The sequence below is a fragment of the Neomonachus schauinslandi genome, chromosome 1 (genome assembly GCF_002201575.2).
Source record: "Neomonachus schauinslandi chromosome 1, ASM220157v2, whole genome shotgun sequence".
NCBI classification, from domain to species: domain Eukaryota; kingdom Metazoa; phylum Chordata; class Mammalia; order Carnivora; family Phocidae; genus Neomonachus; species Neomonachus schauinslandi.
The window spans coordinates 182,929,699-182,943,100 of NC_058403.1; the positions used below are offsets into that span (position 1 = coordinate 182,929,699).

Consider the following 13,402-nt stretch of genomic DNA (forward strand, 5'->3'; position numbering starts at 1 on the left):
GATTTTTGCCTTTTATCTAATTATAGCCTGAATTATAAGCCTAATTATAATTATATAATTTGACTGGACGTGGAGAAATAATAGCAAAGACCCCCATTTACTGAACATTTCGGCGAGCCAAACCCTGGGCCTGAGGCTTTGTATGCATTATTGCTAACCCTCATAAAATCTTTGCAAAATCGACCTTGTTATGTCCATTATGCAGGTAGGAAAACTGAGCTGTCAGAAGGCAATAAGTTTCCCAGCATCATATGGTCAGAAATTCTTGAAGCCAGACCTGACTGACCCCCAAGCTCCATGCTTTCCCACTCCCTCTCCAGTAGGGCTTTCAAAATGTCTAGAAATACCGATTTTGATTTGTGACACATGAAAGAAACAAGTGGAAACCAGTTTAGTTCTCTGCTTTTTAAAAGCCACTAAAGCTGAGTCCTTAGTATCTGAGTGTTTTCCAAGGGTTTTCAGCCAGGTTCCTGGTTTTGTTTATTTTACTTATCGAAGTGGGAGGTAGCTGCATATTTGTACTTTTAAACAGGACAATTTTAATGATTCACTTGGTTTTAAATAATTTTAAAGGAACCCAGAAATTCGGCTTGGTCACCCAGGATTCCCCAACCAGTGCTCTGAAAAGACCTAGCTTCCCCCATCATACCGCACCCTAGTGTGATGACAATTGCTCCATTTTTAAGGAAAAGTCTGCTGGACTAAGAAAACTAGGCCTTTCTCGACACAACCTGATCCTAATACTTGGGTAAAAATTACCCCACTTGATAGGCTTGTGGTGGCTTGTTTGTAGAGAGTGTACAGGATGGTGGCAATGAATCAAATTCACTCTACAGTTACAAAATCTCAGGCTTGATATTAGTTTTGCAGCTCTGGATATCCTATACTTTGAGAGCCTTTTCTTAAATGAAAGTAAAAAAATAAAAAATCAGGATCAAACTGAGACACACTGTTTTGGAACAGCAGTGAGAGTCTTCAGTTTTTTGCTTTTAGATGTTTCCAGCCAGAATAGAGATAGAAAATACCCAACCTGTGTAGAACCCATTCATGTCCATACATTTCTTCATAGTCTATTTTCAGTCCATATATTTACATTTTTCCATCTGGGAAAAAGTATCATTCTAGGGTGACATCTTTGTGGGGGGGAGAAACCACATTACATGGCTCAAAGTCACACAGGGTATAGGATGGTCTCAATGGCTTAGAGCCAACTTTCAACAATAGTCTTGCCTTTGCAGGGCAGAATAGTATTCCGAGTTCCTAGCTTCTGTCATTTGCTGTCAATTTGCCTTATATTACATCCTCAGATAACCTTCCTTTTAGGTGTCCCCTGTGCAGTATTTAGTTCTGTAATTATGAATTAAATATTTAACCACAAGAGTACTTAGCCAGTTTTGGACTGAAAAGACACAGGAGATAGGAAAGAACAATAGTTATTTGGTCCCTACAATGAACTGAGCATTGTGCAGGATGCTTACTTAATCCTTAAAAATTCTTTTTTTTTTTAAAGATTTTATTTATTTATTTGACAGAGAAAGACACAGCGAGAGGGGGAACACAAGCAGGGGGAGTGGGAGAGGGAGAAGCAGACTCCCTGCCGAGCAGGGAGCCCGATGCGGGACTCGATCCCGGGACTCCAGGATCATGACCTGAGCCGAAGGCAGTCGCTTAACCAACTGAGCCACCCAGGCGCCCCAATCCTTAAAAATTCTTGTGAGATAAGTGGCTCTAGGTTCTTTGAGATGCTATTCATTCACTCATTCATGCATTGACTTGGGTATTCCATAAGTATTTGAATGTTTTCTGTAAGCCAGTCACTACTCTTGCCACTGGGGTTACAGCAGTGGACAAAATTTCTTAGAGAAAAGGAATTTAAAAAAAAAAAGCATGGAAGAGGGGATGGGATGGGAACTGTACATTTAAGGAAGTCAGGGAAGTCTCCATTAAGAAGGTGACATTCGAACAGAGATACAGGAAAATACAAAAGCAAGCCATGTGGATATCGAGAAGAGTATTCTGGGTTAAGACCCAGAGACAGGAGTATGCCAGGCACATCTTAGCAATAGCAAGGAGGCCAGTTTGGCTGAATTAGAGGGGGTGGATGGTAGGATATAAAATTAGAGGTGAAACTGAGGGAGAGGAACATGGGGGTAAATCATGGGATAGGGAAGGAAGGGTCAGGCTATTGGAAGGATTTTTGCTTACACACAATGAGGTAGGAAGCCATTGTGAGGAGGAAAGTTGAGTAGGAGCATGCATTTGTTTTAAAAGACTGACTCTGGCTTCTGAATTTAGAGGAAACTATGGGAAGCACAAAGGTAGAAACAGGGAGACCATTAGGAAACACCACTGCAATGAGTCAGATGGGAGAAGACCATGAGTGAGTGGGTCAGATGTTCACAGTGGAAGTGGTGAGAATTGGTGGGATTCTGATGTATTTTTAAAGAAGTACCTAAGGATTAGCTGAGAGTTGGGATATGGGGTGTGAGAGAAAGAGAGGAGTGGGAATGACTCCAAATGTTACGCACAGAATAAGCGGAAAGATGGAGTTTCCATTGACTGAAATGAAGAGGACTGACTATAAGAAGGAGGGGTTTGTGGAGGAGGACCAGGGCTTATGCTTTGGACATGTTAAGTTTGAGATGCTTATTCACCATCATTTCATGCCTCTGTTGAGCAGAATTGGAAAGAGAGGTTTGCCGTGGTTAAGCATTTTGCGTAGAATCACAAAAGAAGAGATAGTACTAGTCAAACCCGGTCTGAATGATTCCAAAACCAAATTCATAACTACGACCTTCTTCTGCCCCAACCCTTGAGTTTCCATTTGAGTAGATCTCAGAATAGTGTAGGGATAATTTAAATTCACATATAACCATCAACCTAATTTTAGCCCCTTCTAATGCCAAGTCTTTCATGTTCTAACCATTTACATTTTAGCTGGTTTTATTTCTCATCTCATCCTTTCATAATGGCATTTTGAGCTATTTCTTTACCAAATGGTAAGTAGGAAGGGAAGACAAGAAAAGCCACAAGGACGAATAGTGCGTCTTGACAGCAACTTGGTCCTATCTGAACTCCCAATAGAGCAATGCAAAGTTGGAGGATGAGCATCTAATTCAATAATGGTTAAGATAAGCTTTTTCCCTTCTGCTGAGATATATTTCTCTGGATACAGACTCAGATGTGAATGCACATCTCAGTTTTTGAGTAGTATTCATATCCACCCAAAAGCAAACTAATTACATAAACTACTTCCTCCCAAAAAAGTTGTAAATTTTTCAGTGTAAGATGTTTGACATGTTGGCATGTAAAGATGTTCCTTTCACACCAAACCAATGGAGGAAGGTCCAGTTATACAGAGAAAGCAAGACTGGAAGAGGCATTGTGTGAACTTTGTCCTGGTGTCTTTTCAATGACTGAAAGGCAGATAGACTAGTTGTTTGGGAAGAGGAAGAGGTTTAAGGGCTGGACATCAGTTGGATAGATGAAAGTCCAGAGAGAACCCGCATGGATTGCTTCTCTACGGAGGCATTCCCAAAGGTGACTCCAGCTTCCCAGGTCTGTTTCTGAACGTCTGTGACACTAGTGTAAGTCATGAGGGGGTGTCCCCAAACATTGTCATCTCCTAGCAGAATGACATTTCCAGGCTGCCTCAGTCATGGTCTACCTTCAGAGTGCCAAGAAGTTCTGGTCACCCATCCCTCAACCATAGCTCTTCCACCAATTACTCAGATACTTCGTCACTCACCTTTGCAATAGCTGAGAATAAGGATCCTGGCACAAATATCTCACCCACTATCCCCCCGTCTTCCAGACTGCCTTCATGAACAATCCCGTGGCAAGCACAAAGGGTGGGTCCTTGTACCATCTTCACCTGAAAGATGCCAATATCATTATTCTGCTGAAGTCAGGTTATAAAGAATTAAAATAGTCAGTGTGCTTGAAAATGGGGAATCAGAGGGCATGTTAGGGACCACAGGGCCAGGTGATGTACTATGCCTCGGTTTCCAGGGGGCACCAGTGGATATGGCTGTGATAAAATTCACTGGGTGTTGCTCTTGCAGATTGTCTTGGTTTTTGGTTTTTGTCTCGATGGGGAGAAGCATCGTAATATTTAATATTCTTGCAGAACAAAAAGAACCTCAATTTGGATTTCGCAACTTGCATAGTGAATTTCATATGCTGTTCTATTTAATGTGAATAGTCATGTCCCCTCCTCTCATATGAAGTTGTTTCATTATGAGGTAGGGAGGGGGTAGCTGCAGAGCCCTGTGCCTCATCATTCTTGGGGCAGATGGGGAGGCGGAGGGCATGAGCCCTTCCTACTGTGTCCCCGTATTGGCATGACCCTGCCATCCCCCGTGCGGGGCATATGCAGGGCCACCTACTTGGCTGTCGTATTGACAGCAGCCTTCCAGCATGCTCCAAGCTCTGACATGTGACTCTTAGTGCCTTTTCTCCCATAGTCTTCGACCTTTGTAGTATTGCAGAGGCTGTCTGTCGGTGATGGGGGCGGTGGGGATGGAAGGGTGGCCTAACGCCCCATCCGGCTGGGATGACCGTGACTCCCGCATCTGCTTTCTTCCCTGGGGTTCCCTGCCAATCTCCTGCTTTCTCAGCTCCTTTTCATGGTAATAAGTGCCATGGTGGTCCTGGCCAGAAACAGCCATCAGGCAGACCTGTCAACATTGGCTTTACGCCCTGAAGTCACAGCCCTTGTTTGCTGGCAGAGCTCTCTCTCCCGCCCCAGTCATTCTGGTCCCCCGACGCCCCCCCGTCCGGAGCCATTCTTGTGTTGTGAGAAGCCCTCACTGTGCTCACACCCAGCAGGTCACAAAGGACTGTGACCACTGCCAAGGCGGAGCTCAGCAGAGCCGGGAAGGGAGGGCGCGGCTGTTTGGTAATGGTGGTCACTGGTGTGGAGGCTGTGTTTCGGGACATTCAAGGACTAACCTCCCAAGAAGCAAATGAGAAACATAAGTAGTTCTTGAGATAATACGTGTGAGCAGGAAACGGTGGAGTAGGAAAAAGACGTGGCATTCGGATGTGGGGTCTTTCTTTTTCTTACTCGTCTTCCTGTCTTCTGTGGCCAGGGAGACCGTATTAATAAGAAATAGTTGAAAAGAGTGAAAAGGGCACTACTACAGGAGGAGTTCTCCACATTGATGTCTGCTGTGTGGATTGCTTTGGGACCTTTGCAAAGGAAAGCTCTTCCCCTGTTCACATGGGTGAGATTTTTGCCCAAGTCCCTCCTTCACTCAGCAAACGTCTATGTGAGAATGCTCATCTCAGAGACTCCATTAGTTGACCTGGATTTTTAAAAAAACTCTCCCCTTTCTATCCACGTGTTGGGAGATATTCTAAAAGACTCTGCTGAATAGAAATAGTAGTAGTGGTGTTAGGGAATGTGTAATGATTTTTACACTGTTCGGCCGGAACACCAAGAGCTCTGACTGTATGCAGTGTCCCACTTAATTGTGACGTGACTCTGTTGAGTGTCAACAGTGCCGTGGTCCCCATTTTACAGAGAACAAATCTGAGCTGAGAGAGGTTAAGTAATTTGCCCCAAATGGCACCAAAGTAAAATGGCAGACGGCGTGTCAACCTAGGGGTGCCGGACTCCAAAACCTATGCCTTTAATTTGCGGTGTTTTAGAGCAAGGTGAAGACAAGCAGGGAGCTTTGTTTCCTGTGCTGCCGCTCATGCATGTCCCACCCGTTGGAATTTGTTCTTCACTGGTAGCTTGGAACGGGAGGTTGTTATCACTCACTCTTGTTCCTATGGGTGTCTGCCATCCATCAAAGCCAGAGGTGGTAGAATCGACGCCTGCCTTGCTAGTCCCTGTTTATCATGCTAGCTCTTTGTGAGCATGACTGACCTGGGAAGAATCGGGGTGACTGGTTAGCCATGGTTCCTGAGCAACATGAAGAACACCAGTACTTGGCCACAAGTCCCCAGGGGGATACAGTTCTGTGCTGGGTACAGGTATTCAGCATCCTAAGCCTGTGTTTACTTCTTCCTTGCTGTGTGACTGAGCTCGCCATGTCTCCTTTTCTCTAGTGTTGAATTTATAAGATAAATAGATGGACTGAGCCATCTTTGAGATGCCTTACAGCACAAACATTTGAGAGATTAGTCCTAGTGAATTGGCAGGTCCAAATCGACAACCCGCAGCCTTCCATTCATGACCATGCAAAGAGCTATTCATTGACCAGGGAACGGAAGCCGCCATTCGCCATGTGGCATCAGGCAGACCCCACAGGGTGAAGAAACCCTGAAAAATGGCCAGGAGAAAGTCAGGGTGTGGCTTCAGCCAAAGGCAAATCTGGCCCTTTATTTATGTGATTGTATATTGGTACTCTGAGTGTCTTTCTTCCCAGGGTCCTAAAGATGCTGTGAAGAAAGTAATAAAGTCAGAAATACTAACATTGTACAGGTACTGTCTTCCTGAGGCACTGAGGCATCAGAGGCTTCTAGAATAGTCTCAAGAGACATTTCTTTGAGGTCCTTGCTTTTTTGTTGTTGCCTTGGGTAAGTCGGGGTAAACAGCTTGTTTTCTTAACCAAGCCCTTTCTTCAGTATAGTTTAAGGAAGAAAGGGGTGATTCTGGAGCCCAGGAGGTATGGTATTTGAAGACTAACTCTGCTGCTCCCTGGCTTTGTGACCCTGAGCAAGTAATATCACCTCTTTGGTTCTCCTTATCTGGAAAAAGGAATCCTAATAGCACCTAAGTCACAGGGTTGCTGTTGGGATTAAATGACAGAAGCCAGTGTCCTTCAGCTTAGTTTTTCATTCAGAGTAAGGGTTCAATAGAAGGTAGCTGGTGTGAGTTCCAGTAGTTCTGTTCCAACTGAAAGAGGGGTCCTGGGGTGGCCTTTTTGAATCTCAAAAATGTGTGCCAAATCAGTTCAGCATTCACACTGTAGGTCAGATTCCGGGTGGTTCTTTCTTTGTGACATTTAGGAAAACACTACATTTGGTTTCTAGTACACTTCTCTAATGGCTACGTGTTTCATGTGTTCATTCACTTCCATAATTATTTGCTGGCTGCCTCTGGTGTGGAAGGCAGTACATAAACATGTGTGAGTGGCAGCTACTGTCTTTTTCCTAGGTGGCAAGCCCCGTGGTTTTCCAGCCCCCACACTGAGCCGTGTTGGGCGCTCTGATCCCCCAGTCTATGTCTTTGTGCTCTCATCCTGGCTTGTAGGGGAGAGTGTGTGCTGGCTGGTTTTGCCTCTCCTGATCATGTGATGCTCCTGCACACTCACTTCATTCATCACCGTAATTGGCAAAGGCAGTCCTGAACCTTGGCTGCAAGCCTTGCGTCCTTGATGACAGCCTGCTTTTCAGGCGAGGCTTGACTTTATGTTTTGGTAAACAAAAGCAAAATGAGAATAGAATCAGAAAGAGCTGTTGTTAGTAAAAGATGCAACCAAACATTTTTTTTAAATGCAGGGATTTGGATGTGACTTTCATATTTTACGGGATCACAAGGGCAAGGCAAATAAGGATTAGTACAGTGTCCTCTCTCAAAACTGAAATCTGCTCACCAGTCCCAGAGTGATGGTTAGCTACTTGATTGTCAAAAATCCTTCCAGCAGGAGAATCTTGACTTAATTTGGTAATGGCTTGCAGTGTATGTCCTTCCTCTTGGCCTTTCAGTTCTTCCTTATTCCTAACCTGCTGGCAGACAGTCCTGTGGTTGGAAATATGGACTAGTTGACCAGCATAGTATCCTCCATCACGCATGGCACATAAATGGAGTCTCATATGTTCTAGATCCCTTGGAGCTGGAAATCACCTAGAAATACAGAACAGTGCCAGACATTCTGCTAGAGCTATTCTCCTAGACCATCCATTAACCCCTATGTAGCGAGCATCTGCTATACTGGGCAGCCCTGGTCTATACCCTGGCCCCTCTGTGGCTTCCTTTAAGCCCCAGCATCACCCAGCCCCATTGAGAAGCTTCCATCTGGCCAGATTCTGTGTGCATCCCTGACCTCCACCCTCCCTTTCTTATTCCTTCTTAGTTCCTTAGTTCCTAACCAGATACTCTCCCATCTTCATACGGATGTTCAGATTCGAAGCTGCCTTGGCAACCCAGGAGTCTCATTCTTTCTAGGTCCTCAGCCCTTCTTATCAGGCAGACACACTGGGGTGGTTTGCTGGCTTCTTAATGTCTGAGAGACTACACCCCTCCATATAAGTGAAAGGACTGATGCAGGGCATCCCCGATGCCAGGGGCAGCACACCAGACCCTGAGGTTCACCATAACTAGGGCTACCACTCGAGAGAGAGAAGCCCTCAGTAGAGATTACGAGCAGGCTGCCCACGCCTTGAGTGTCGTGTCCACCAGATGAGTTGAAGTGTGAGGATTTCAAGCTCTTAGACCTTAGTGGAAAGTGTTGAGGCAGCAGCTGAACAAAGCTTCACATTAAACATCCCCTGTGAATGGCCTCACAGAAACAAAAGCCCCAAAGCCCAGGCATTTGGGATACTGACCTTGATGTTTCTAAGTAGCAAGCAGAGATTACAGCACATTGTTGAGGAGTGTTGTGCAAAGCTGGGGGAAAAGTATTCTCTCAAGAAGGTTGGGTTGTTTCTCCAAAAGAACAAACATTAGAGTCCAATGGGCAACTTAGGAGGCTATTTCGGCTACACATTTAAGGACTTAAACATTCCACCGACCAAGACCCCTCAGATATGTGGCCACTAAATAGCCCATATTAGGTGATGCACTGAATTTAGCTGTCATATCTTAGTGGCACACATTGATGCAAAAGTCAGTGCCTGGAAAAGGCTGGAAATGACCAGATGGAAATTTCCCTCAGAATATAAGAGCTGCAACCTGTGTTTATTTGATTATCAAAACAACTTCTTTAGGAAATCATAATAGACCCACTAATGAACCTGTTAGATATGAAAATTTCCCCCAAGCAGCTGCTTCTCTTCACTGGTAAGTTAGAAAGCATGAAATGAGAAGTGGTTTTTATGATTAGTTACCTTGAGGATTTCCTTATCACTTTTAGATCTTAATTTTAGGCAAATAATATGTGTAGTGAGTCATGCTGAAGTATTGCATTCTTTTTTTTTTCCAAGTTGGTTCCATTCAAATCCCCAAATAACTGGATTTTAAGGCATCAGATTTGGAATCTACTTCCTCCATTTTCATTTCACGGGCAATAGATGTTGGTTGCACCAGCCGTGCCTCTCGGATGAATTATTATCAGTGATGATGGTGATAATTGATCTGTTTTCCTTGTGCTGTTATTGTTCTCAATAGACATCTATCCGCTTGTGTTGGAATCATGGGGGGAGATGTATATAGAAAGCACTGTGGTTACACCAGTTTGGAAACACCAGTTGTCTCCAATCCTAGAACCTATCTCTGTGGTTATTGGGATGATTAAATGAGACAATGCAGGTACAGTCTTAGAGCAGTGCCTGGCCATGAATGAATGTGAGAATGCTGAGCCTTTTCTAATTCTGCCTCTGTAGATTGCTGCCTCCTTTTAGACTGTCCCTCTGATGCCACGGCAGATTACTGAATTGCCATTTCCATCAACTCTCTTCCCCCCAACCTTCATATTAAAGGATAGGTTGTTTGTACTACTTATATATTGAAATGACTATCCCTATGGGTCGATTTGCTGTAGGTTCACCCATGTTCCTCTGTTTCCAGGTATGCCTGTTTCTTCACCCTAATTAAGCCCGTTCGCACCCATGAATACAGACCTTTTGAGTTCAGTCTGTTTCCTACAAATAAATATATCCTTGACTCCCAGTGCTGTTTCCCCATCCCTGTAGGTGTCATCACTATCCAGTTAGCCATACTGCAAACCTGAGAGTCCTTCCTGAGTCTGCCTTCTCCCCTGCACCCCACAGCTGATCCACCATTTCTCCCTCAAAAGAATATGTCTTAAATCCACCAACTTCCCCCACCCAGGCACTCTGCACCCTCTTTAGAGTCACCATCACCGGGGCACCTGGGTGGCTCAGCCGGTTAAGCATCTGACTCTTGATATTGGCTCAGGTCATGGTTTCAAGGTTGTGAGATCAAGCCCTACATCAGATTCTGCACTGGGCATGGAGCCTGCTTAAAATTCTCTCTCCCTTACCCTCTGCCCCTCCCCACTTCTCTTTTCCTCTAAAAAAAAAAAAAGAAAAAGAAAAGAAAAGAAACACCATCATCTCTTGCTTGGACCAATGCAGTAGCTACCTGAGCAGTTTTATTGTTTCCATTCATGCTGTATTCCTATCCATTGTCCACTCAGCAGTCAGGGTAGAATTTTTGAAGCAAACATCAGACCATATTTTGCCCTGATTTAAAACTCAGTAGTGCTTTCCAAATCTAGATAGATGATTAGGACCTGTGAGCTCTGCATGATTTGGCCTCGGGAGCCCTCCTGCAACCCCTGCAGCTTGTTTCCCCCAGAGCACTCCTCTCCGTTACTAAGCGCACGTTTATTTTTGTCAACATGTGGTTGATGTTGGTCTCCCTCACTGGCCTGGAAGATCCATGAGGGCGGGGCACAGTCAGATTTGCTCATCACTATGTTCCCAGCCCTTTGCATATATTTTGAAACATATAGTAGGCACTGAAATGTTTGTTGAATGAACAAATGAATTCATCCTAAATTCAAATTATGCCCCTTTGTTATCTGTCAAAGTAAAGTTTCTGAATATTGAAATTAGTCACTAACAGTAGAGATTATTCTGTATGCAAGTCCTTAGACCATTGGTTTGTAGGAATATTTCTAGGAGCTTTATATTATTATTTTTTTAATTTTATTTATATATTTGAGAGAGAGTGAGAGAGAGCACGAGTGGGGGGATAAGGGCAGATGGAGAAGGAGAAGCAGACTCCCTGCTAAGCAGGGAGCCTGATGTGGGGCTTGATCCCAAGACCCTGTGATCACGACCTAAACCGAAGATGGACACTTAACCAGTGAGCCACCCAGGTGTCCCTAGGAGCTTCATTCTAAAAACCTTCCAGAATTATGTCCCAAGGTATTATATACATGAAAGCATTGTAGGTTGAAAGATGGTTGTTTTTGTTTTGGTATAAATATTTAAATTGGTCTCCTTCCTTCTACACTGTGTACTCTATTAAGATTTCCAGGGGCACCTGGGTGGCGCAGTCGGTTGAGCATCTGACTCTTGGTTTTGGCTCAGGTTGTGATCTCTGGGTCATGAGATCGAGCCTCATATCAGGCTCCGTGCTCTCCCTCACGTCAGGCTCCGTGCTCTCGGTGCAGAGTCTGCTTAAGACTTTCTGTCTCTTTCCCTCTGTCCCCTTGCCCCCTCCCCACACTCTCTCTCACAAATAAATAAATAAATTACTCTTAAAAAAAAAAAAGATTTCCAGAATGACAACTCCAAATCATAATACTCTCATAAGATAGAGCTCAAATGCAACTGGCAATGTTTCCATTTCCTGATGTAAAAAGTCACAGCTAAACCTATTAATATACATTTTGCAAAATCATCTACTAGCTACTATTGAAATGTTTGTAATGATTTGTGCTTATTGGAGAAAGATGTCTGGCACATTTATGAACGATAGAACTTTGAACATGCTTGGTAACAGCAGTTGGATTAATATTCGGCTCCGTGTTTTACGGGGCGCTATTTATCTATGGGGCATAAAAGGGCACTTTGGTAATTTAAGTTAACAAAATCACAGAGTTAGTGAGGGAAATAAGAAATATTGAATAGAAGGAAATGACACTTGAAATCTGTTTTCATTGCATTTTCACATTTTGTTCTTCATTCTGAAACTCATTTCCCTCTAAAAGTCAAGAACGTTATATTGGGAAATAATGTGTCTTGAAAACCTGAGCCAGCAAGCTTATGATCCGAGTGGTAATGACTTCTGTAATCGCTAATGAGGCAAATGGACGTTGAATATCTCGGTGCACTCACTGGGGCCAGCCTCTTGCCTGTTCCACAAGAAGCTGTCATATCAAATTTTTGTCCTGACTCCATGGGCACTTTGATTCCTAAACCTTTCTGAGAAACCTAATCTGAAATCAAAGTCAAGTTTCTTAGATGTGGTCAGACAAGGTCACATTTAAAACAGTTCAGTGAACTTGCAGATCAAAGTTGAAAGGTAATTCCTCCCTCCCCAAATTGGCACAGACTTACCTGCTAGCTTACCTTTCAGTTTCTAACGTGGCTTTTTCACCTCCTTCCCAACCAACTGGGAAAATGAGAGTTTATCCTCTGAAAAATGGTAGAAGAGTTCCTTTAAATCATTTAATTAGGAAATGGGACACAGTTGTATTTTGGAAATGCACCTTTATCCAAATCAGTGAATCACAAGGCATATTGTTAAAGAAATATCTTGATCGGAGATTGCATGAAGTGAAATGTGCAACAGGAATCCTTACGAATTTATAGTAGGACTTAAAAATCAGAATTTTGTGGTAATTTCTGGTTCATTGGCTTTATTTTTGGCCTAAAGTGTCAGGATTTGCCCACACTCTTGAGTGACCCAAAATACTATCCAGGATTGCTCCTATAATGCTACGGACGGTTTTTTTTCTCCCCCCCAGTGCTACCTTCTTGCTATGCGGAACCTTGAGATATGACCTAGAATGGCTCTGGTAAAGGGGGGATGGTGGCTCGCATTAGATACGATCTTAACATCTCACGACTCAGGTTTTTATCAAAGTCCATGTGATTAAAAAAAAAAAAAAAAAACCACACACACAACAACAACCTTGCCATTGCTTTATATTTCAGTGTTCTGTCTCTTGTGGTCGAGGGCATAAGCAACGAAATGTTTACTGCATGGCAAAGGATGGAAGCCATTTAGAAAGTGATTACTGTAAACACCTTGCTAAGCCAAATGGGCACAGAAAGTGCAGAGGAGGAAGATGCCCCAAATGGAAGGCTGGCGCCTGGAGTCAGGTGAGCAATGCTTCTCCTTACGACTGCTTCCTTCTTACCTTCCGCCACATGGCCAACACCAGAGTGTCGGTTGTGTTTCTCTGCACAGTTTTGGTTTTGCAGAGGGGAGCTTGGGGAAGGGAACACTATGTCAGCATACTTGTTAGCGGGGAGACCTTGGGCCAGTGGATTCAGCCCTTGGTGCCATGCACAATGCCACAGTAGGATGGTTGTGAGGGTGAATTCTAAGTGGTAGTGGATGTAGGTGTAAGACATCGAGCACAGAGTGGCCCTTCAGTACTTTGCTGATGGCATTTTTTAATATCCTCCATCACTTAAACAACCACTAGCTCAGACTGCGGTAAGCTTGACTCTGACCACCTGGTGGTAATTGGGTCTGAATTGAGATGCTTAAAGAAAGGGCTATCAGTACGAAGTATTAGTGAATATGTCTCTGCTCATTTGCTTCTGGACAACAGAGGTGGGGGACAAAAGGAGAAGTGCTCTT

General features: G+C 43.9%; 1 protein-coding gene across 1 annotated transcript in view; it reads left to right on the top strand.

Annotated features, from left to right (window-relative positions):
* ADAMTS9 (ADAM metallopeptidase with thrombospondin type 1 motif 9) overlaps positions 1-13,402 on the top strand; it is a 161,558-nt gene that overhangs the window by 104,600 nt on the left and 43,556 nt on the right. The window contains exon 29 of the mRNA XM_021694923.1: positions 12,748-12,915. Coding sequence (XP_021550598.1) covers positions 12,748-12,915 — 168 coding nt within the window. The remainder of the gene's footprint in view (positions 1-12,747; positions 12,916-13,402) is intronic.